This window comes from Entelurus aequoreus, linkage group LG07 (genome assembly GCF_033978785.1).
Source record: "Entelurus aequoreus isolate RoL-2023_Sb linkage group LG07, RoL_Eaeq_v1.1, whole genome shotgun sequence".
In the NCBI taxonomy this organism is placed as follows: Eukaryota; Metazoa; Chordata; class Actinopteri; order Syngnathiformes; family Syngnathidae; genus Entelurus; species Entelurus aequoreus.
This window is the reverse complement of record NC_084737.1, coordinates 80357330-80383547: the sequence shown is the minus strand read 5'-3', so window position 1 is coordinate 80383547 and position 26218 is coordinate 80357330. Positions and strand designations below refer to the sequence as shown.

General features: G+C 39.1%; 1 protein-coding gene across 2 annotated transcripts in view; it reads right to left on the bottom strand.

Annotated features, from left to right (window-relative positions):
- Positions 1 to 26218, bottom strand: part of prkar2aa (protein kinase, cAMP-dependent, regulatory, type II, alpha A) — a 112725-nt gene that overhangs the window by 14836 nt on the left and 71671 nt on the right. For both annotated transcript variants that reach the window (XM_062054608.1, XM_062054607.1), the window contains 3 exons: positions 15035 to 15070; positions 3053 to 3189; positions 2511 to 2617 (listed from right to left, as the gene is read on the bottom strand). In XM_062054608.1, the coding sequence (XP_061910592.1) occupies positions 2511 to 2617; positions 3053 to 3189; positions 15035 to 15070 (280 nt within the window). The remainder of the gene's footprint in view (positions 1 to 2510; positions 2618 to 3052; positions 3190 to 15034; positions 15071 to 26218) is intronic.

Sequence of the window (26218 nt, the reverse complement as noted above, 5' to 3'; positions counted from 1 at the left end):
ACGGGGAGGACCCAGGACACCGTGAAGAGACTATGTTCTCTTAGCTGGCCTGGGAACGCCTCCGGATCCCCTGGGAAGAGCTGGACAAAGTAACTGGGGAGAGGGAAGTCTGGGCTTTTCTTTAAAATAGGAATCAATTTTCAAAAATAAATTTTTAGGCCGTCTCTATGCAACCAAAAGGAGCTTTTGTAACCTATAATGTGTTTTGGAAAAGTCTAATTATAAATATTGCACCAAATAATACATTCCGAGAATCGGTTTGAATCGAAAATAGTTTCTGAATAGAATCGTGACCCCAGGAATAGGAATCGTATTGAAGTGTTAGGTGCCACAAGATCCACATCTGTAAAAAACAGTGTGCCAAGATTGGGAAGGAACAGTTATTATTGCAGTCATTAAAAACTAGTGTTTCTTTTTTATTTCTATTTTTTTTATTTGAGCATTGTATTTATTGGATCATTTACCTGCTCGCAGTTTGCATTTAAAAAACAGTTTACACAAAAGCTAGGCAATTTTGTTTTGCATTGTGTTCCCTTCCTATAATTGTACTATATGAACTAAAAAAAAAAGAGTTTTAAAATACATATACACAGTACAGGCCAAACATTTGGACACACCTTCTCATTCAATGTGTTTTCTTTATTTTCATGACTATTTACATTGTAGATTGTCACTGAAGGCATCCAAACTATGAATGAACACGTGGATTTATGTACTTAACACAAAAAAAAGTAAAATAACTAAAAACATGTTTTATATTCTATTTTCTTGAAAATAGCCACTCTTTACTCTGATTACTGTTTTGCACACTCTTGGCATTCTCTCGATGAGCTTCAAGGGGTAGTCACCTGAAAGGGTTTTCACTTCACAGGTGTCATAGTTTTGATGCCTTAAGTGACAATCTACAATGTACACTACCGTTTAAAAGTTTGGGGTCACATTAAAATGTCCTTATTTTTCAATGAAGATAACTTTAAACTAGTCTTAACTTTAAAGAAATACACTCTATACATTGCTAATGTGGTAAATGACTATTCTAGCTGCAAATGTCTGATTTTTGGTGCAATATCTACATAGGTGTATAGAGGCCCATTTCCAGCAACTATCACTCCAGTGTTCTAATGGTACAATGTGTTTGCTCATTGGCTCAGAAGGCTAATTGATGATTAGAAAACCCTTGTGCAATCATGTTCACACATCTGAAAACAGTTGAGCTCGTTACAGAAGCTACAAAACTGACCTTCCTTTGAGCAGATTGAGTTTCTGGAGCATCACATTTGTGGGGTCAATTAAATGCTCAAAATGGCCAGAAAAAGAGAACTTTCCTCTGAAACTCGACAGTCCATTCTTGTTCTTAGAAATGAAGGCTGTTCCACAAAATTGTTTGGGTGACCCCAAACTTTTGAACGGTAGTGTAAATAGTCATGAAAATAAAGAAAACACATTGAAATGAGAAGGTGTGTCCAAACTTTTGGCCTGTACTGTATATAATAAATAATATCAGATTGACAACACTAAATTGGCCCTAGTGTGTGAATGTGTTTTGAATGCTTGTCTATCTGTGTTGGCCCTGCGATGAGGTGGCGACTTGTCCAGGGTGTACCCTGCCTTCCGCCCGAGTGCAGCTGGGATAGGCTCCAGCCCCCCCGCTACCCCGAGAGGGACACACGGTCAAAAATGGATGGACAATGTAAAAACAAAATGTACTCAACGAGCTGCATCACAAAGGCTGCCATTTTAACGCTCCACCGTTGTTGGCATGACGGCCAAACCTTTCCTTCTCACTCTCCCCATCAAGACCAGCTGGCTGTCATTCATTTAGCTCGAGGTAGGAGCAATCGCAATATCTAATTGACTCTTCTTTTATTTTGTCTTTATTAAGTACTTGAATGTATAGTGGAGTGAGCGAGCATGCCAAGTTTTTGATGGATTTTTTTTTGTCAGTTTATTTTCCATTTAAAAAGTTTTTCCCAGTATCTCTTATCAAAAACGGCAGAATGACGGTTTCTTTAAAAACAATGACATGTCTAATAATAAGAAATAAAAACAGTGTGACTGTTTGAAAATGAAAGCACACGGCTCGGAGCATGGTGCGTGTGAAAAAGTGGTCCCAGAGATACAAATGTATTTGAGAATTGTGCAATCCTAAACCGTGACCATATATCCTGTACAGGCCTGGTAAAAGTGTGAGGACAGTGTAGGACTTGGCAGGCGTGCAGCTAATAAAGGTCATTACTGCACACTATGTGCAGAAAAAACAGGGAAAACAAAAGATTGAGTGTATGCAGACAGAAAGATCACAATCAGTCCTGTGCTGATGAGTAATTAGAGGACGGGGTGGGAAAACAATAACCTTAAAAACTCTTGTGGTTGTTGCATTGGTCACTGATGTTCTCCACCCTTGAAGTCAGAGAATTCTAGAATTCACTGAGCATGTTTTCCCCCTTGGTGCTGTGCAGTCGTGTGGTTATAAGGGGTAAGAATATTCATGGAAAAAACATGCACTTTACCGCTCAATGACATAAAAGTTGTCCCCGTCGTCTCCCTGGTCGATGACATGGTCTTGGGGCTGCACCCGTGATTCAAACATTGCGTCCAGCACCTCAGAGAACTGCTCCTGGGTCGGGGGAAGGAAGGAGGGAAGCGCGTCAGGAAATGAGCGGCAAGAGTGGAGTTGAACTATAAGCTGAAAATGGCAACATGTGTGGTAGGCCCCTGAAGGGGGTTGCGAGCTAAATAAAACGAGCTGAGGAAAGTAGTGTATGGAAGGGAAAGACACTTTGTGTTTATAGGAATATGCAGTCTCAAGGCAACCATGCTGTCCCTGGAGTGCAAGTTCAACATAATGTCAGGCATGTTTCATTGTGATGCCACAGCGGTTCACAATGGGAATATATATAATTGGTGAATAAATCAAGGGCAGTGACTTTTCCTGAGATTTGTGGAAAATCCCACACATGGTCACGTCCCAAAGGATTGACGACACTATGGGAGCCGGTGTCACAGGCTAACAAGGACTAGCGTTTTCTCCCCAGCCCTGGCATCATTTTACCTGGTCCAGTGTTTTGAAAAGCAGGATGTCCCGACAGGCCTCCTGCAGTCTGCAGCGCTGTTCATCGGTTTTTGGATGAACCACTCTGGGTTCGGTGTCCTCATCATCCTCATCTGGGTTGAACGCCTCTGCACACACTGGAAGTAGGGAAATAAATATATTTGATGAGGTGTCACTGGAATACGCAGTATCATTTGCTCCAGGAGAAAAGACAGCTTGAGAAAAAAACACAGTCGAGGTTTCACCGAAGATTAGCTCTTATAGTGAATTTGAAGGAATTCTGGGAAGTCTTCAAATAGTACTTGTGTACAGAAAATCACCAGGCAACATCAGCCCTAACATAAGGAGATATTCACACTATGCATTCATTCATCCACTCAACCTCACTTCCATGTTTATCACGTACGGTACAAAAGGAAGAACACGCCTTACACTTCAGCAAGCCTGTTTATGACAGCATATCTTCTCAAACGACAATACCATATATAGTAAACTTGGATATACGTTAGAGTAGTCAGTGTAAGATTTACTATGCAATAAAAATGAATTTATTACAAGTGAGTAGCAAGACAATTGTGCCTTGCCCACAAGCTAAGCATGGAGTTGGAGGGTAGGGGCTGAGTGCTGTGCTTCATTGAAGAAAACATGAATTCCAAGAAGTACTACATTGAAGCAGAGCATGAGTTTCCAACAAGCTCCAACACACACCTCCAATATAACAAGTGTGTTGCTGGGGAAGGTAAATATGATTAGGCCTGGGCCGATAACAAATTTTGCTGGGCGATATATTGACTTACAAATTATTGCCCATAAACAATATTATTGTCAACATTATTTTGAGACTAAATTAACCACTAATGCAGGGGTGTCCAAAGTGCGGCCCGGGGGCCATTTGCGGCCCGCAGGTCATTTTTTAACGGCCCCACGGCACATTCTAAAAATACGATTAAAAAAATTTTAAAACATAAAAAGTGGTATAAAAGAGCAAACAGGTGAAATGTAACAAGAAAATGGTGCAATGTTTACTTTAATAACACAAAGCTGCGAAAAAATAATAATGAATCAAAATCAATGTCATTATGAATTATTGACCTATTCAAGGCTCCAATTACGTAACATTAAATACTCCACTTTGAGATATTTTTTAGGGAAAATGTTGCATATTTTGTGTTTGCCATATAAAAAAACGGAGCTGTTTTTTTTTTTTAAAGAAAGGCCTAAAACGAACAAACAAAAAACAAAGAATAAAACTTATAATTGACGGATGGATCTGAAGTTGATTTTGAGATTATTGTGTTACAAGTAAACAGTAAAAAAAATGTATAATTAATTTTTTAACATTTTAATGAGTAGGACCCTTTTGGATCCCCAATAATTTCAGTGGGATTTTTTTGTGTGTCATTGCTCAAAAAATAATAATGAATCAATGTTATGAAATATTGACATTTTTAAGGCTCCAATTATATAATCTCAAATATTCCACTTAAAAATGTTATTGGGGGAAAATATTGCATATTTTGTGTTTTTTCCATAAAAAAACAATGTTTTCTTTGACAAAAAGAGCATACAACTTAAATCTTTAAAAACGTTATACTGACAGATAGAACTAATGTTGATCTAGAGATTTAAACCTTGAATAATATTAAAGATAATAATACTAAATAATGACACATTTTTAATATTTTTTTGACCAAAACCCTTTGGGGTCCCCGGGATCAAGCCTGAGTGGAGGCCTAAATGTATATTTTCTATACATATATTGAATTGTTTTTTTAAAATATAAAATATAAAAATGGCCCCCGCTTGCTTTGATTTTTCAGTGTGCGGCCCTCAGTGGAAAAAGTTTGGACACCCCTGCACTAATGTAATAATAGATAATGCAATAAACATCTATGTATTGTATATTTTAACATTGTAATTGGAATGTAAACTTTTAAATATCCAAGTTAAATTAAACAAACAAAGAATGAAAATAAAACATACTCTGTCAGTTACCATTATTATTGTGGTATTGTTTAATGTGCTCGAAAAGTACACACACTAAAATCTTTTAACCAAGTTGTATTTGTTTTAATGACTAAAATAAATAGACACAATATACACTGCTCAAAAATAGATTTAAAGGAAACAATTAAACAACACAGTTTAACTCCAAGTCAATCGCACTACTGTGAAATCAAACTGTCCCCTTATGAAGCAACACTGATTGACAATCAATTTCGCATGCTTCGGTGCAAATGAAATAGACAACAGGTGGAAATTATAGCCAATTAGCCCAGTAACCCAATAAAGGAGTTGTTCTGCAGGTGGTCACCACGGACCACTTCTCAGTTCCTATGCTTTCTGGCTGATGTTTTGGTCACTTTTGAATGAGATGCAGGCTATACAAGCCACTTAGGTAGTGCAGTTTATCGCAGGGTGGCACATTGAATATATATATATATATATATATATATATATATATATATATATATATATATATATATATATATATATATATATATATATATATATATATATATATATATATATATATATATATATACACTACCGTTCAAAAGTTTGGGGTCACCCAAACAATTTTGTGGAATAGCCTTCATTTCTAAGAACAAGAATAGACTGTCGAGTTTCAGATGAAAGTTCTCTTTTTCTGGCCATTGAGCGTTTAATTGACCCCACAAATGTGATGCTCCAGAAACTCAATCTGCTCAAAGGAAGGTCAGTTCTGTAGCTTCTGTAACGGGCTAAACTGTTTTCAGATGTGTGAACATGATTGCACAAGGATTTTCTAATCATCAATTAGCCTTCTGAGCCAATGAGCAAACACATTGTACCATTAGAACACTGGAGCGATAGTTGCTGGAAATGGGCCTCTATACACCTATGTAGATATTGCACCAAAAACCAGACATTTGCAGCTAGAATAGTCATTTACCACATTAGCAATGTATAGAGTGTATTTCTTTAAAGTTAAGACTAGTTTTAAGTTATCTTCATTGAAAAGTACAGTGCTTTTCCTTCAAAAATAAAGACATTTCAATGTGACCCCAAACTTTTGAACAGTAGTGTATATATATATATATATATATATATATATATATATATATATATATATATATATATATATATATATACGTATATACATACATACATATATATGTATATATATATACATACATATATATATATATATATACATATATATATTATATACACATACATATATATATATACACATATATACACACACACACACATATATATATATACACATTTTTACACACACACACACACACACACACACACACACACACACACACACACACACACACACACACACACACACACACACACACACACACACACACACACACACACACACACACACACACACACACACACACACACACACACACACACACACACACACACACACACACACACACACACATATATATATATACACACATACATACATACATACATGTGTGTATATATATATATATACATATATATATATACACACACACATATATATGTATTAGATATGCTGTGTCTGCCAGCGTAGTTTTCAGAGCATCTATATAAATATATATATAAATATATATATTTATATATATACAGTATAGATATATACACACACATATATATGTATTAAGGGTGTAAAGGTAAACAGTATAATGATAAACCGCGGTAAAATTCTAGACGGTTGGCAAAATAGTGTAAAATTTTAATTACCGAAAAACCGTCATTTATTAATGCATTTTAGACAACACTGCTTACTTTCCGAAAACTGAAGCGCCTGCTCATGCGCACTAGAGCCGTTTGGCTGGACAAAACATGGCGGTGACGACACAGACTTTGCTTTGAAGATGTTCTCTTAGAGTAAACGGAGCTGATCACTTCGTTTCAATCGCTTCTACTTTTTTGAAATCTCGATGTGCGTTTAAGAGCGCAATGCTATTGGAGGAGGAAAATATTTGATGTTGCAGTTTAATTTTCAACATGCAACTAGCGTCATTCCGTCAGGTGCTGGGACTGAGCGGTAGCATGCACGTGTCGGGAACGTTGCCACAACTTGTTTATTAAGTCTGTAGTTTGTTTACTCGGATGGTTACTCATACTTTATTTTAACTGCTAACTTTGTCAGTGTTCCAATAGCAAATATGAGCTAAAATGTTTGTCATCTCATCGAATTGAACGCAGGGTGTGTTGTCGGTGAGGCACAATGATTGTTAGTTGTGAGAGGTATCACTCCTGTTTATTTTTGTTGGCCAAACTGTGGCACGGAAGTACATGGTTGAAAAAACAAAGCTTGTTTATTTGACTTAATCTTCATTAGCCAAACTGCTTAGTGTTTTACATTGATATCAAAAAGTAAACACCATGTTTTTTTATACATTACTTGTGTTTGGTTCTTTCATTTCACAAATTACTCTAAAACCATTCGTGTGGCATAGCATTTTGTTAATGTTTTATGGTGTACAGTTAATTCCTAAACAACAGACTTCTGTTCAAACTTTCAATGGATCTGTCCCGATACAGCATATACATGTACACACATTAGTACATGTAAATGTATATCCATAACTTAAAACATACCTCTCTATGAAAATGTAAAAAAAAGAGATAAAGGCATCATGTAATAAAAAAAGATGACACACTGATACTATTAATGAACAAAAACAAAAATATGTGTCTTTAAAGGCCTACTGAAAGCCACTACTACCGACCACGCAGTCTGATAGTTTATATATCAATGATGAAATCTTAACATTGCAACACATGCCAATACGGCCGGGTTAACTTATAAAGTGCAATTTTAAATTTCCCGGGAAACTTCCGGCTGAAAACGTCTAGGTATGATGACGTATGCGCGTGACGTCAAGGGTTGAAGCGGAAGTATTCGGACACATTGTATCCCAATACAAACAGCTCTGTTTTCATCGCAAAATTCCACAGTATTCTGGACATCTGTGTTGGTGAATCTTTTGCAATTTGTTTAATGAACAATGGAGACTGCAAAGAAAGCTGTAGGTGGGATAGGTGTATTAGCGGCTGGCTACAGCAACACAACCAGGAGGACTTTTGAGTTGGATAGCAGACGCGCTACCGTGACTACCTTGACTTCCTCCGTCTCCGGGCCGCCGACCGCATCGATGATCGGGTGAAGTGCTTCGTCGCGCCGTCGATCGATGGAACGCAGGTGAGCACGGGTGTTGATGAGCAGATGAGGGCTGGCATAGGTGGAGAGCTAATGTTTTTAGCATAGCTCTGTCGAGGTCCCGTAGCTAAGTTAGCTTCAATGGCGTCGTCAGCAACAGCATTGCTAGGCTTCGCCAGGCGGTACAGCATTAACCGCGTGGTTACATGTCCAGAGTTTGGTAGTATTGTTGATCTTCTGTCCATCCTTCCAGTCAGGGGCTTATTTCTTTTGTTTCTATCTGCATTTAAGCACAATGCTATCACGTTAGCTCCGTAGCTAAAGTGCTTCGCCGATGTATTGTAGTGGAGATAAAAGTCACTGAGAATGTCCATTTCGCGTTCTCGACTCTCATTTTCAAGAGGATATAGTATCCGAGGTGGTTTAAAATACAAATCCATGATCCACAATAGAAAAAGGAGTGTGTGGAATCCAATGAGCCAGCTTGTACCTAAGTTACGGTCAGAGCGAAAAAATATACGTCCTGCACTGCACTCTAATCCTTCACTCTCACGTTCCTCATCCACAAATCTTTCATCCTGGCTCAAATTAATGGGGTAATCGTCGCTTTCTCGGTCCGAATCGCTCTTGCTGCTGGCGGCCATCATTGAAAACAATGGCGAAATGTGAGGAGCCTTTCAACCTGTGACGTCACGCTCCTTCCGGAACAGGCAAGGCTTTTTTTATCAGCGACCAAAAGTTGCGAACTTTATCGTCGATGTTCTCTACTAAGTCCTTCCAGCAAAAATATGGCAATATTGCGAAATGATCAAGTATGACACATAGAATGGATCTGCTATCCTCGTTTAAATAAAAACAATTCATTTCAGTAGGCCTTTAAATATATAGATAACATTTATCTAGAGCATTTTTGTTAGATATTACAAATTACATGATGGCCTCGCGTTCACACCCCAACACTGTTTTACCAAAATTAATGAATAATCCTGATTAATAATCGTTTTTTCAATATTGATAAAAAATCATCTTAATTAATATATTGCCGATAAGTGCTATGTGTAAGACAATACCTCATATATGAACACTATTTTTTATCTATATGGACAAAAAGTGGAGTTACGTCTTACAAGGTGCCATCTTGCGAAATGTTCATATTGTTTTATATTTATTTATAGTATTATTTTGTTTCTGTCATATTACTTTGTAATGCTTGTGTTGCTTTCATATGCACATTCAACTTTCTACTTGAGGTACATACATACATTTTGAATGTGTTTGTGTTTTTTTTTTAAATAAAACCTGGTTAAAAATGATTTAAACTTTCCCTTGAGGTACTTGTCCTCTATCGGTCTTGTGCCGGTAGTTAGTCTTAGATGGAGTTTACCACCCGCTTTGGGCTGCATTCCCAAGCAACCCTACTCCGAGAAGACCGAGCCCCGGCGCGCCGGAGGCAGACACTCTTCTTTACTCAGGTAGCAACAATTAAATACAGGGAAACAAAGCAAGCAAGCTGTGCATCAAGTAGGTGTTATAACACCACAGTAACACAAGTGCAAGATACAATTAAGTGCCACCACATAAACTAAACAGCAGCTTCAGTGGAGAAGCTCAAATACTTTTACTATTTTGAAAGCATTAAAAAATATATATGCTTGTGAACTACATTCCAGTGAATGTAGTAACAGGCACACTCATAACAATTATTAATAATTAGGTATTTGGATTAACATTAATTAAAAAAAAGGCATCACGACGTTCCCTTTTTATCTTCAACTACATCACTGATCACTGCTCACTGCAGACTTTGAGAGCCAACACACATAAAAAGACATCACTTACTGTACACTGTCTGCTGTCACTAGAATGCCGACAGCTAGGGTTGTCATATATTCCCATTTAGATGAAGAATGACTCATAATCCTCGCAAAGAAAAGAGAGGTGGAGCCAAGTGTCTTTTCGTGTTGTTTTCGAGTCTAATTAAATACACTGACACTGAACTGAACTGAATTTTGTCAAAGTTGGTTGTCAAAGTGAACCAACTTGTCGGAATACATCCTCAGCCTTCTTCTGTCCAGGTGAGATGCATGATTTTAAATCTACAATAAACTCACCACTCGTAGATGTATACATTACACACATGCTCATGATCACGGCGCCGCTATAAATAGTTAGTGCTTATAATAATATCACTAATACTTACCGTATTTTTCTAACTATAAGTTGCAGTTTTTTTTTATAGTTTGGCCGGGGGTGCGACTTATACTCAGGAGCGACTTATGTGTGAAATATTAACACATAACCGTATATTATCAAATAATATTATTTAGCTCATTCACGTAAGAGACTAGACGTACAAGATTTCATGGGATTTAGCGATTAGGAGTGACAGATTGTTTGGTAAACGTATAGCATGTTCTATATGTTATAGTTATTTGAATGACTCTTACCATAATATGTTACGTTAACATACCAGGCACGTTCTCAGTTGGTTATTTATGCCTCATATAACGTACACTTATTCAGCCTGTTGTTCACTATTCTTTATTTATTTTAAATTGCCTTTCAAATGTCTATCCTTGGTGTTGGCTTTTATCAAATAAATTTCCCCCAAAAATGCGATTTATACTCCCGTGCGACTTATATATTTTTTTCCTTCTTTATTATGCATTTTCGGCCGGTGCGACTTATACTCCGGAGCAACTTATACTCCGAAAAATACGATAGTTAATATTCAAGTCACAAAATGTAAATTACTGTGCCACTTTGTGTGCCTTTTTACAACATTTTCTTTAGTTTTGCCATGTCAATACGAGTCCAAAGAAAGCACGGGACAATCGATGTGGGGTTTGAATCATTCAGGAAGCATCCACAGCGTTCTCAAAATCTCGATTGTATTTACACAATAATTGTTGTGTGCTGACTCATTTTCAGAGGACAGTAAATCTATACTGCCACACAAGCTTTACATTGACGACACTAAAATAAGAGTAAACTTTCTATAGTCTTGCCCCCTGAAAAGATCAAATAAACTGCTTGGTGAAATGTGAGGTGTATAGTCACATTAGTGAAATACAATATGTTTCCGATTAAGATGGATTTTTGACTGTCAATTGTTTTGTTGACTGCATGATATGATTAGTCTAACGTTTGAAATAGTGAGACTATGCTGAGTTCTCATTTCGTATAGTAAGCAAGACTTCAGTACTAAGCAGCAAACTGCAAATTAAATTTGTTGCAAGTTTGTGCTTACTATTTATTATTGATTGCCCCCTTGCATTTGAATGTGAACAGATTAAAGGCCTACTGAAAGCCACTACTACCGACCACGCAGTCTGATAGTTTATATATCAATGATGAAATCTTAACATTGCAACACATGCCAATACGGCCGGGTTAACTTATAAAGTGACATTTAAAACTTCCCGGGAAATATCCGGCTGAAACGTCGCGGTATGATGACGTATGCGCGTGACGAAGTCAGAGTAACAGAAGTTATGGTACCCCGTAGAATCCTATACAAAAAGCTGTTTTCATTTCATAATTCCACAGTATTCTGGACATCTTTTGCAATTTGTTTAATGAACAATGAAGGCTGCAAAGAAGACAGTTGTAGGTGGGATCGGTGTATTAGCAGCGGACTACAGCAACACAACCAGGAGGACTTTGTTGGAGCGCTAGCCGCGCTAGCCGCGCTAGCCGCCGACCTCACCTTGACTTCGTACGTCTCCGGGCCGCCAAACGCATCGGGTGAAGTCCTTCGTCCTTCTGCCGATCGCTGGAACGCAGGTGAGCACGGGTGTTGATGAGTAGATGAGGGCTGGCTGGCGTAGGTGGAGAGCTAATGTTTTTAGCATAGCTCTGTGAGGTCCCGTTGCTAAGTTGCTAAGTTAGCTTCAATGGCGTCATTAGCACAGCATTGTTAACCTTCGCCAGCCTGGAAAGCATTAACCGTGTATTTACATGTCCACGGTTTAATAGTATTGTTGATTTTCTATCTATCCTTCCAGTCAGGGGTTTATTTTTTTGTTTCTATATGCAGTTAAAGCACGATGCTATCACGTTAGCTCGTAGCTAAAGCATTTCGCCGATGTATTGTCGTGGAGATAAAAGGCACTGAATGCCCATTTCGCGTTCTCGACTCTCATTTTCAAGAGGATATAGTATCCGAGGTGGTTTAAAATACAAATCCGTGATCCACAATAGAAAAAGGAGAGAGTGTGGAATCCAATGAGCCAGCTTGTACCTAAGTTACGGTCAGAGCGAAAAAAGATACATCCATCACTGCCTCTCAAGTCCTTCACTGTAACGTTCCTCATCTACGAATCTTTCATCCTCGCTCAAATTAATGGGGTAATCATCACTTTCTCGGTCCGAATCTCTCTCGCTCCATTGTAAACAACGGGGAATTGTGAGGAATACTAGCTCCTGTGACGTCACGCTACTTCCGGTACAGGCAAGGCTTTTTTTTTTTTTATCAGCGAGCAAAACTTTATCGTCGATTTTCTCTACTAAATCCTTTCAGCAAAAATATGGCAATATCGCGAAATGATAAAGTATGACACATAGAATGGATCTGCTATTCCCGTTTAAATAAAAAAAAATAATTTCAGTAGGCCTTTAAGTTCACAGTCTTAGGCTACACTGGCCTTTATTTTCAGCAGTTATCCTCTCTTTGTTTTAACAATGCAATTAATACATAAATAATCTTCTTTGTAATACAGATATTGTTGTAAGAGAAAAACTATTTGTAATATTTTCTGCTGTTCATAATCATATACAATGGTACCTTAGGAATCACGCGCCTTGGTTTTAGGCCAAAATATGTCTTCACTTTTCATAAACTATCTGGGTTTCAGTTTTTGTATAAAACACTTATTAATGACTCAGTCAGTTGTTTTTTTTAAGCACAGTGCAAAAAAAGGCCCCCATAGAGCCAAATAAAGTTGTAGGATACAGTGATAGTCCAATCAAAGTCAATGAGAGCCTTAGAGTCCATGTTTCCAGAGTGTCAGTAAATGCACCACACAGCTCAGTCTTCATTCAATACAAGGTCAAAGGGATGTTAAATGTTAATTTATCCATGTATATGCATTTTGCATTGTTTTCTATGATTCAATTCAAGATTCAAGATTGTTTATTGTCATATGCACAGTTAAACAGACAGTTTGCCGTACAATGAAAATCTTACTTTGCTAGTCCACCTGTGTAAAACTATACATATTAGGGCTGTGAATCTTTGGGTGTCCCGCGATTCGATTCAATATCGATTCTTGGGGTCACGATTCGATTTTTTTTTTTTCAATTCAACACGATTCTCGATTCAAAAACGATTTTTTTCCCGATTCAAAAGGATTCTCTATTTATTCAATAGATAGGATTTCAGCAGGATCTACCCCAGTCTGCTGACATGCAAGCAGAGTAGTAGATTTTTGTAAAAAGCTTTTATAATTGTAAAGGACAATGTTTTATCAACTGATTGCAATAATGTAAATTTGTTTGAACTATTAAATGAACTAAAAATATGACTTATTTTATCTTTGTGAAAATATTGGACACAGTGTGTTGTCAAGCTTATGAGATGCGATGCAAGTGTAAGCCACTGTGACATTATTATTTTTATGAATGTCTAATGATAATGTCAATGAGGGATTTTTAATCACTGCTATGTTGAAATTGTAACTAATATTGATACTGTTGTTGATAATATTCATTTTTGTTTCACTACTTTTGGTTTGTTCTGTGTCGTGTTTGCGTCTCCTCTCAATTGCTCTGTTTATTGCAGTTCTGAGTGTTGCTGGGTCGGGTTTGCTTTTGGAATTGGATTGCATTGTTATGGTATTAATGTGTATTGTTTTGTTACATTGATTAATTTAAAAAAATAAAATAAAAATAAAAATAAATAAAAAATTAAAATAGATTTTTTAAAAATGAGAATAGATTCTGAACCGCACAACGTGAGAATCGCGATTCGAATTCGAATACATTTTTTCCCACACCCCTAATAAATATTATTCATGAATGTGTTTTGTGTTCACATGTCTGGGTATCTGAAAAGGATTAATTGCATTTATAATGTTTCAGGAAAAAATAAATTCAACTGACTCTTACAAATGGATTATTCATGTATAATTAAATGTAAAAAATAATATTACCCAAATGTTTATCACTACTTTAATTTGATGTTTTTGTCTTAAATTGTGACGTCCCTTCCAGCACATTTGACTTTTTTTTTGATCTCGTGTTGTTAAATCAGCCGGGGTGAACAACAAGGTTTACTTAGCCTAATTAAAACCACATACAGTGAGCCTCCATAAAGCTGAGGAATAGACAGCAGGGTCAACTGCGATAGTAAGACAGTCGTAAAGATAAACATCAGCTGACAGCATAATCAAAGTGCAGCTCACCGTGGAGGCTGACGACAGTCTATTACGCATACGTACATACTCGACAGGTACAATGAAATGTGAGAAAACAAGCGGCCCGCGCAAAAGACAATTGACACCGACCGAAATGGGAAACAAAGACACACAAAACCTTAAACTCAATGCCCCAGCATGTCATAATGCTGTGCGGACATTCGTAAGCCAATGCATAAAGATGTATTGCATCAGTGGTTGGTGATGGAGATAGTCAGTGAAGTATCAGCTCCTTGTGTTTGACATGCATGATCAACACAATGACGCTTGCGCGCCACAATGGAGCCTCTTACACAATGACGTATGCGATACGGTCGTCAGAGTGAATTGCACTTCAGGGGTTTGACGTCAAACGCACAGTAGTGAATGCACATGCACTACACGCACGCACAATAATCTCACCTGACACTCTTCTGCTGAATCTGCTTGGCGGTGGGGCTGCATGGAGACACAAACAAGAGAGGCAAAATTAACATTGAGTTCATACACAGAAATAACAATGCAGTAGATTTCTAACTTTTGTCTGACAATGCACAATGTAATTGCAGTGAAACAAAAGGAAACAGAAAGGGCGGAGAAGGCAGACACCAGTGCGTCAGAATGATGTCCATCAAGCTCAAAACGATGAGAAAATGACGCAAAGCAGGACATGAAGATATCAAACAAAGCAGTGCTCTGAATACTAACGTCTCAATTATCTCTGGCAAAAATGCCCACTTTATTTTTCTGTGATTTTATAATGTCGTTTAATAGAAAATCGATAAGAACCCCACATTTCATACAGCGTGTAGTCATATGGAAAACTCACATTCCGTAAGTCATAAACTGAGGTCTTGGTGCTCGTGGATTTTTGTTCGGTTGATGACACGACACAATGTCAGGATACATGAGGTCCTTTAAAGGCCTACTGAAAGCCACTACTACCGACCACGCAGTCTGATAGTTTATATATCAATGATGAAATCTTAACATTGCAACACATGCCAATACGGCCGGGTTAACTTATAAAGTGACATTTAAAACTTCCCGGGAAATATCCGGCTGAAACATCGCGGTATGATGACGTATGCGCGTGACGAAGTCCGAGTAACGGAAGTTATGGTACCCCGTAGAATCCTATACAAAAAGCTCTGTTTTCATTTCATAATTCCACAGTATTCTGGACATCTTTTGCAATTTTTTTAATGAACAATGAAGGCTGCAAAGAAGACAGTTGTAGGTGGGATCAGTGTATTAGCAGCGGACTACAGCAACACAACCAGGAGGACTTTGTTGGAGCGCTAGCCGCGCTAGCCGCCGACTTCACCTTGACTTCCTACGTCTCCGGGCCGCCAAACGCATCGGGTGAAGTCTTTCGTCCTTCTGCCGATCGCTGGAACGCAGGTTAGCACGGGTGTTGATGAGCAAATGAGGGCTGGCTGGCGTAGGTGGAGAGCTAATGTTTTTAGCATAGCTCTGTGCAGTCTGGTTGCTAAGTTAGCTTCAATGGCGTCGTTAGCACAGCATTGTTAACCTTCGCCAGCCTGGAAAGTATTAACCGTGTATTTACATGTCCACGGTTTAATAGTATTGTTGATTTTCTATCTATACTTCCCGTCAGGGGTTTATTTCTTTTGTTTCTATATGCAGTTAAAGCAAGATGCTATCACGTTAGCTCGTAGCTAAAGCATTTCGCCGATGTATTGTCGTGCAGATAAAAGGCACTGAATGTCCATTTCGCGTTCTCGACTCTCATTTTCAAGAGGATATAGTATCCGAGGTGGTTTAAAATACAAATCTGTGATCTACAATAGAAAAAGGAGAGTGTGGAATCCAATGAGCCAGCTTGTACCTAAATTACGGTCAGAGCGAAAAAAGATACGTCCATCGCTGCCTCTCAAGTCATTCACTGTAACGTTCCTCATCTACAAATCTTTCATCCTCGCTCAAATTAATGGTGTAATCATCACTTTCTCGGTCCGAATCTCTCTCGCTCCATTGTAAACAACGGGGAATTGTGAGGAATACTTGCTCCTGTGACGTCACGCTACTTCCGCTACAGGCAAGGCTTTTTTTTTATCAGCGAGCAAAAGTTGCGAACTTTATTGTCGATTTTCTCTACTAAATCCTTTCAGCAAAAATATGGCAATATCGCGAAATGATCAAGTATGACACATAGAATGGATCTGCTATTCCCGTTTAAATAAAAAAAAAATCATTTCAGTAGGCCTTTAAAGGGGAACTGCACCTTTTTTTTTTTTTTTTGTCTATCGTTCACAATCATTATGAAAGACATTACGACAGATGGATTTTTCTTAATGCATTCTAAATATTAATTAAATGTAAATAAAAGTCCGCTTTAGCGGAGCCAATGGGAGCTCCACTATACCGCCCATAAAATCTGATAAATAAGCATTCAAAAAGCGCCAACAATACTCCATTTACATTTCGTGACTTGAATATCAACCAAGTATTTGTGATATTATTTTTATGAGCGCTAACACAGACTATTTATAGCGGTGACATAATCACTTCTGTGTCTCCCTATGTTTACATCATCTAGTGGTCTGCTGTTTCCTCGCTTCCTCGCTCTTGATGTCTTATTCTAGATCAGGGGTCGGCAACCTTTACCACTCAAAGAGCCATTTTGGCAAGTTTCACACATTAAAGAAAGTAATGGGAGCCACAAAAATGTTTTTAAAATTTAAAATGAAAAACACCGCATACAAAGCTTACATGCTTTGTGCTATGTTAACCAGGGGTCTCAGACACACGCACCGGCACGCACTTTAATGTGGGAATTTGATGTTAGTGCAGCCCGCGAGTTTTGGATGAATGTCGCTTGCGTCACACTTGCCAACCCTCTCATTTATCCCGGGAGACTCCCGAATATCAGAGTGTGATGACACTGCATTTGGCGCCCTCTACAGTCTGCCCAATCAGTGTACCTACTCGGCCACAAGTGGAATGCAGCTTTAGCTTGCTCACGTAAGAGACAGCAAGGCTACTAACTCAGCAGCCACACATCTTACACTGACGGTACCAATACCCAGAATCCCATGCAGCCCTAACTCTTCCGCTCAACCAACCACGAAGAGGGGGGGGGGGGGGTTGATGTGTGGGGGGATTTGGTGGTAGCGGGGTGTATAATGTAGACCGGAAGAGATAGGACTGCATGGGATTCTGGGTAATGGTTGTGTTGTGTTTATGTTGTGTTACAGTGGGATGTTCTCCAGAAATGTGTTTTTCATTCTTTTTTGGTGTGGGTTCACAGTGTGGCGCATATTTGTAACGTAACAATGTTGAAGTTGTTTGATACGGCTACCGTCAGTGTAAGCTGTGTGGCTGATGAGTAAGTATGCTTTGCTGTCTCCTGTGTGAGCAAGTAATAACAACATGCAACATGTGGCTGGCCTGGCACGCTGTAAGTAAATGCTATAGAGGACAATTACTGCAGTGCAATTAGGGCACGCCCTTTATATAGTAATTAGAGTGTTAATAGGAGTATTTTTTCCTGGGAGTAGTCTATGAGAGGCACTGACATCCATAAGTCTCCTGGGAAAATCGAGGGGGTCGGCATGCATGTAGCTGAGCCGCATCAGAGTGGTCAAGGAGCCGCATGCGGCTCCGGAGCCGCGGGTTGCCGACCCCTGTTCTAGATCATAAATCATGCCTCTCACCTGGACATGAGACGTCTGAGTAGGTAATCCGAGAAGTTGGAACAGTTTGACAGCCAATTTAGGACCTGGAACTGGCTTGTTCCAACCCCCGCCCCCCTACCCTGTTTTTTCAGGTGGATTATGAAACATTCTTCACCTAGATGAAAATATATGAACATCCCAGCAGTCGGCATCCTAACGACAGCAGACCTTTTACAGTAAGTGATGTTTTATTAGGGTCCGCACAGGACCATTGTCAAAGGAATCCCAAAGGGAGTCCTTTTGCAATGGGACGAAAGGACCCTATTGAATTTGTAAGGTTTTATTATTAGGGTTCGCATGTACCCTGTATAAAGGACTCCCGCAGGGAGTCCTTTGTACAGGTACAAAGGAACCTATTGAAATTGTGAGGTTGATTATTATTCCGCAGCTTTGCGCACTACTTTGCCCCCCTTAACATGCTTCAAAACTCACCAAATTTTATACACACATAGAAAAACTGGGACAGCACACTTTAGTAAAAAAACCAAACCCCAAAAATCAAAATTGTGCTCTAGCGCCCCCTAGGAAAAAAACAAAAACAAACTGCCTGTAACTCCCACTAGGAATGTCGTAGAGACATGAAACAACAATCTGTATGTAGGTCTCACTTAGACCTACAATTCATAATTTCACATCCTCGGGCAAAAACCAACAGGAAGTTGGCAATTTCCCCTTCAACACAAAAAATGACTACAAACACTCATTTTTGCCTCTTTGAGCTGCGATCTAAAAAAAAACCGAATCCCAAAACTCAAAATTGCGCTCTAGCGCAATTTTTGAATAAAACAGAGACAAAAATAGCGCAATTTTTGAATAAAACAGAGACAAAAATGCTTCTCAGAGGAAAACACAGACAAAACTGCTTGTAACTTCCGGTAGGAACGTTTTAGAGACATGAAACAAAAACCTCTACGTAGGTCTCACTTAGACCTACATTTCATAGATTGCATTCCTTCAGCAAAAATCTACAGGAAGTTTGATATCCCCACTTCAAAACAATTTTTTTTTAAAAAGCGGTCACCAAACATCAAACATTATCTCCTCTGAGCGCGTTTGTCGTTTTGGCTTCGAACTACTACGGGAGAGAGATTGAACCCTTCTGATTAAAAGTTGGCGAAAGCGTTTTAATAAGTGCTACGGTTTTGATTTTACGAGCCTTCAAAGAAAACAACCACTGTGCCGCAGCACCTAGGAAAAAAACACAGACACAACTTCCTCTAACTCCCAGTACGAATATCGTAGAGACATGCAACAAAAACCTCTATGTAGGTCTCACTCAGGACTACCACTGGACAAAAGTATTGGGACACCTAGGACTAGCACCTGCCAAAATGCGGACCCGACCAACGCTGCTTGCAGCTTTAATTCTTTATTATTATTCCGCAGCTTTGCGGACTACTTTGACCCCCTTAACATGCTTCAAAACTCACCAAATTTTTCGCACACATAAAAAAACTCGAACAAAACTCTTTGGTTAAAAAAAACAAACCCCAAAAATCACAATTGCTCTCTAGCGCCCCCTAGGAAGAAAACTGCCTCTAACTCCCAGTACGAAAGTTGTAGAAACATGAAACAAAAAGCTCTATGTAGGTCTTACTTAGACCTACTTTTCATTAATTTATTTCTTCGGGCAAAAATTAACAGGAAGTTGGCAATTCCCCGTTCAAGACTAAAAATGACTAAAAACACTAATTTTTGCTTTTTGACCTGTAATTTGACCCCCTTAAAATACTTCAAAACTCACCAAACTTCTCACACACATCGGGACTGGTGGAAATTGCGATCTAAAAAAAAAACCAAACCCCAAAACTCAAAATTGCGCTCTACATAATTTTTGAATAAAACAGAGACAAAACTGCTCCCCACAGGAAAACTCAGACAAAACTGCTTGTAACTTCCGGTAGGAACGTCTTAGAGACATGAAACAAATACCTCTATGTAGGTCTTGCCTAGACCTACATTTCATAGGTTGACATCTTTCAGCAAAAATCAACAGGAAGTTGGCAATTCCCCGTTCAAGACTAAAAATGACTAAAAACACTAATTTTTGCTTTTTGACCTGTAATTTGACCCCCTTAAAATACTTCAAAACTCACCAAACTTCTCACACACATCGGGACTGGTGGAAATTGCGATCTAAAAAAAAAACCGAACCCCAAAACTCAAAATTGCGCTCTACATAATTTTTGAATAAAACAGAGACAAAACTGCTCCCCACAGGAAAACTTGTAACTTCCGGTAGGAACGTCTTAGAGACATAAAACAAATACCTCTATGTAGGTCTTGCCTAGACCTACATTTCATAGATTGACATCCTTCAGCAAAAATCAACAGCAAGTTTGCTATTCCTCCTTCAAAACTAAATTTTTGTTACAACCGGTCACCAAACATCAAACGTTATCTCCTCTGAGCGCGTTTGTCGTTTCGGCTTCAAACTGCTACAGGAGAGAGATTGAACCCTTCTGATTAAAAGTTGAAGAAAGAGTTTTGATACGTGCTACCGTTTTGATTTTACGAGCCTTCAAAGACCCGCAGCACTAAAGTTGCTCCGCTGCTGTGATTTTACGCGCCTTCAAAGAAAACAACCACTGTGCCGCGACACCTAGGAAAAAGACACAGACACAACTTCCTCTAACTCCCAGTACGAATATCGTAGAGACACGAAACAAAAACCTCTATGTAGGTCTCACTCAGGACTACCACTGGACAAAAGTATTGGGACACCTAGGACTAGCACCTGCCAAAATGCGGACCCGACCAACGCTGCTTGCAGCTTTAATTATGTTTGTTTGCTCTCATAATGTCTGCACTGAGTAATAATCAGTGATGAAGAGAAAAAAAAAGCAAACATTGTGATGCTTTTATTTAAATTAATGAGCCGCGTACCCTAAAAATGATCAAAATACGTAAAAATAAATGTTATTAGAAAGCATTACAAGCATGTCGCATTTATTTTTTAAAAAAAGTTTCCCCCGTTTCAGAGTAACGTTTATGTTTTTAGCGTTGCAGATATGGCAGGCAAAACGACCACTACTTTAAAAAGCTCTCTCGCGAGTAGGAAGGTCAAGAGTCCAGGTGAAACAGAGCAGAGAAATTAACGTTAACAGGCAGTTAAAATACAATAATTTATGGTAGTGACAACATGTGGAAATTGTTGTCCACAGAACGAATGAAGGCTGCTTCAAAATCATCTATGAGTGTCTCAAGCAAAAATATTACAGTATATTATCATACTTTCCAAACCTTTTTTGTCTAAATAAAAATAAATACTTAAATATCTGCTTGACTTGTGATTTTACAGCAAACTACCCTTTAAATTAATAAAAATTTGAGATGTCCGATAATATCGGACTGCCGATAATATCGGACTGCCGATATAATTGGCCGATAAATGCTTTAAAATGTAATAGGAAATTATCGGTATCTGTTTCAAAAAGTAAAATGTATGACTTTTCAAAACGCCGCTGTGTACACGTACGTAGGGAGAAGTGCAGAGCGCCACTAAACCTTAAAAACACTGCCTTTGCATGCTGGCCCAGTCACATTTTATCTACGGCTTTCCACAATGCAAGGCATACTTGGTCAACAGCCATACAGGTCACACTGAGGGTGACCGTATAAACAACTTTAACACTGTTACAAATATGCACCACATTGTGAACCCACACCAAACAAGAATGACAAACACATTTCGGGAGAACATCCGCACCGTAACACAACATAAACACAACAGAACAAATACCCAGAACCCCTTGCAGCACTAACTCTTCCGGGACACTACAATATACACCCCCCGCTACTCCACCAACCCCGCCCACCTCAACCTCCTAGTCCTCTCTCAGTTTGCTTTGAGGCATGTTAAAAAAAAAAAAGCACTTTGTGACTTCAATAATAAATATGGCAGTGCCATGTTTAATGCATCCAGCGGGGCATCACAACAAAATTAGGCATAATAATGTGTTAATTCCATGACTGTATATATCGGTATCGGTTGATATCGGAATCGGTAATTAAGAGTTGGACAATATCGGAATATCGGGTATCGGCAAAAAACCCATTATCGGACATATCTAATAAAAATGACCATAAATTTTACGGTGTTCCTTACAGCATATTACTGTAAATTGAACAAAACTACTATTGTTTTTTTGCGTTAAAATTCTGGTGCATGGTCAGGATTGTACCACCTCTGCCTCAATTGGAGCTAGGAAAAACCCTGTTCCTGAAACTGAATTCAAATTAATATATTCTTTGCTGAAATATTACATTTGGGACAAGCGAGTAGAAAATGAATGGATGGAAGTCACTTCATCAGCCAAAACCCAATTAATTACCTAGGAGTGCATGCCTCGTGTTTAAAGCATCGCAGTACATCATCTGAATGTGAAACCATTTTTTATAGCAGTTTATAACATATTTTGTCTTTGCTATCCATTTGTGTCAATCTGAATTCCTAACGGCTCAGGTGCAAAAAACAAACATCCATGACTTTTGACCCCAGCTACCTTACCGAGCTTTGCGTCAGACATATTTCTAAACCTTACTCATGACATGTTCATTTAAAGGCCTACTGAAAGCCACTACTACCGACCACGCAGTCTGATAGTTTATATATCAATGATGAAATCTTAACATTGCAACACATGCCAATACGGCCGGGTTAACTTATAAAGTGACATTTTAAAATTCCCGGGAAATATCCGGCTGAAACATCGCGGTATGATGACGTATGCGCGTGACGAAGTCCGAGTAACGGAAGTTATGGTACCCCGTAGAATCCTATACAAAAAGCTCTGTTTTCATTTCATAATTCCACAATATTCTGGACATCTTTTGCAATTTTTTTAATGAACAATGAAGGCTGCAAAGAAGACAGTTGTAGGTGGGATCGGTGTATTAGCAGCGGACTACAGCAACACAACCAGGACTTTGTTGGAGCGCTAGCCGCGCTAGCCGCCGACCTCACCTTGACTTCCTACGTCTCCGGGCCGCCAAACGCATCGGGTGAAGTCCTTCGTCCTTCTGCCGATCGCTGGAACGCAGGTGAGCACGGGTGTTGATGAGCAAATGAGGGCTGGCTGGCGTAGGTGGAGAGCTAATGTTTTTAGCATAGCTCTGTGCAGTCCGGTTGCTAAGTTAGCTTCAATGGCGTCGTTAGCACAGCATTGTTAACCTTCGCCAGCCTGGAAAGCATTAACCGTGTATTTACATGTCCACGGTTTAATAGTATTGTTGATTTTCTATCTATCCTTCCAGTCAGGGGTTTATTTCTTTTGTTTCTATATGCAGTTAAAGCAAGATGCTATCACGTTAGCTCGTAGCTAAAGCATTTCGCCGATGTATTGTCGTGGAGATAAAAGGCACTGAATGTCCATTTCGCGTTCTCGACTCTCATTTTCAAGAGGATATAGTATCCGAGGTGGTTTAAAATACAAATCTGTGATCTACAATAGAAAAAGGAGAGTGTAGAATCCAATGAGCCAGCTTGTACCTAAGTTACGGTCAGAGCGAAAAAAGATACGTCCATCGCTGCCTCTCAAGTCATTCACTGTAACGTTCCTCATCTACGAATCTTTCATCCTCGCTCAAATTAATTGGGTAATCATCACTTTCTCGGTCCGAATCTCTCTCGCTCCATTGTAAACAACGGGGAATTGTGAGCAGCACTACCGCTTGTGACGTCACGCTACTTCCGGTACAGGCAAGGCTTTTTTTTTTTATCAGCGAGCAAAAGTTGCGAACTTTATCGTCGATTTTCTCTACTAAATCCTTTCAGCAAAAATATGGCAATATCGCGAAATGATCAAGTATGACACATAGAATGGATCTGCTATTCTCGTTTAAATAAAAAAAATCATTTCAGTAGGCCTTAAGTTTTTTTTTTTTGTGGGGCGGGGGGTTACTAATCGAAGCAGAGGCCATTGTTTGAGAGAGTACGGAACATTTCCTGGTCATGACTGAAGTGCTGCACTCTTGACAGCACACAGCTGCCTGGAGCAGGCACTGCTGGAAATGAATATGCAACAGGAATAATAAATAGGCCAGTCAAAGGGAGTGTGTGTGTAGCAAGCTTACATGGAGATGTGAATTGATTGTCCAGAATTTACATTTCAGTAACCTTCTAATATTGTGATTTTCAAACAAAGTATGCAGCAAGTTTTATGTGTAGGGGGGGAAAAACGAACACCTGCTTGATAATGCCGAGATTGGCATTACTACACACAACATATAGACACACACTAAAAGTGTGCCACTACCTTATTACCATCTTGTCAGAGCCCATTAGATCTAGACTGCGAAGCTCAGGGACGGAAAGATAATCGCACACACACGCCACTTTCCTCAGTCGCCTGAGACCAACGCTCCAGACTCTTCTCGCCGTTCACACTTATCCCTCGACACGTATAAGAGTAACGGGATTCAACTTCATTCGCATGTCACCGCTAAGGTGTGGTTGTTTTTCACCTTACGATAGGAAAACTGAGTGAATTGGCTGTTTCAACACCAACCCCGGTGCCTTGGTTCTTTTTTGACTTCTCCTGAAGTCTATTTCTGCTGTCTCATTATTCCACGGTGCCTGCGCAGTCACTGAGCATTCATGATTTGCCCGTTTGCTTGTGCCATCCATTGCATACAAAGGTGTTATTATTAGTGCGGTCAAATTATTAATATTTTTTTTAATCAAATTAATCACACTCTTGAATTTGAATGAATCATGATTCATCACAGTAAATTACATGCTGACATAACTCAAATTAACATGAAAAAAGACCACAATATTTGGTCACAAATGCAATTTCACCATCAGAATGATGTACACAATTTAAAAAAAAAGTTTTACTTGAATTTTTATGTGACCTGGTAAAAGTATCATCTTAAGTTCTCTGCCGGGGGTTTATTTTGAAGTGAAATTAATAGAGATGTACGATAATGGCTTTTTTGCCGATATCCCGATATTGTCCAACTCTTAATTACCGATACCAACCGATACCAATATATACAGTCGTGGAATTAACACATTATTATGCCTAATTTTGTTGTGATGCCCCGCTGGATGTATTAAACAATGTAACAAGGTTTTTTAAAATAAGAGAACAACTTCAACTCAAGTTATGGAAAAAAGTGCCAACATGGCACTGCCATATTTAATATTTAAGTCACAAAGTGCATTATTTTTTTTAACATGCCTCAAAACAGCAGCTTGGAATTTGGGACATGCTCTCCCTGAGAGAGCATTAGGTGGGCGGGGTGGGCGGGGTTGAGGTGGGGGGGTTGGGGGGTAGCGAGGGGTGTATATTGTAGCGTCCCGGAAGAGTTAGTGCAGCAAGGGGTTCTGGGTATTTGTTCTGTTGTGTTTATGTTGTGTTACGGTGCGGATGTTCTCCCGAAATGTGGTTGTCATTCTTGTTTGGTGTGGGTTCACAGTGTGGCGCATATTTGTAACAGTGTCAAAGTTGTTTATACGGCCACCCTCAGTGTGACCTGTATGGCTGTTGATCAAGTATGCATTGCATTCACTTGTGAGTGTGTCAAAAGCCGTAGATATTATGTGACTGGGTCGGCACGCAAAGGCAGTGCCTTCAAGGTTTATTGGCCCTCTGTACTTCTCCCTACGTCCGTGCACACAGCGGCGTTTTAAAAAGTCAGACATTTTACTTTTTGAAACTGATACTGATAATTTTAAAACCGATACTTTCCGATATTACATTTTAAAGCATTTATCGGCCGATAATATCGGCAGTCCGACTCGAACCTGGAACCCTCAAGTTGCTGGCACGGCCACTCTACCAACCGAGCTATACCGCCCCGTATAAAATCAAGCACTTAGGCACGGAGACTGTTTCCACAAACATTTGTAAAAGAATGGGCCGCTCTCAAGAGCTCAGTGATTTCCAGCGTGGAACTG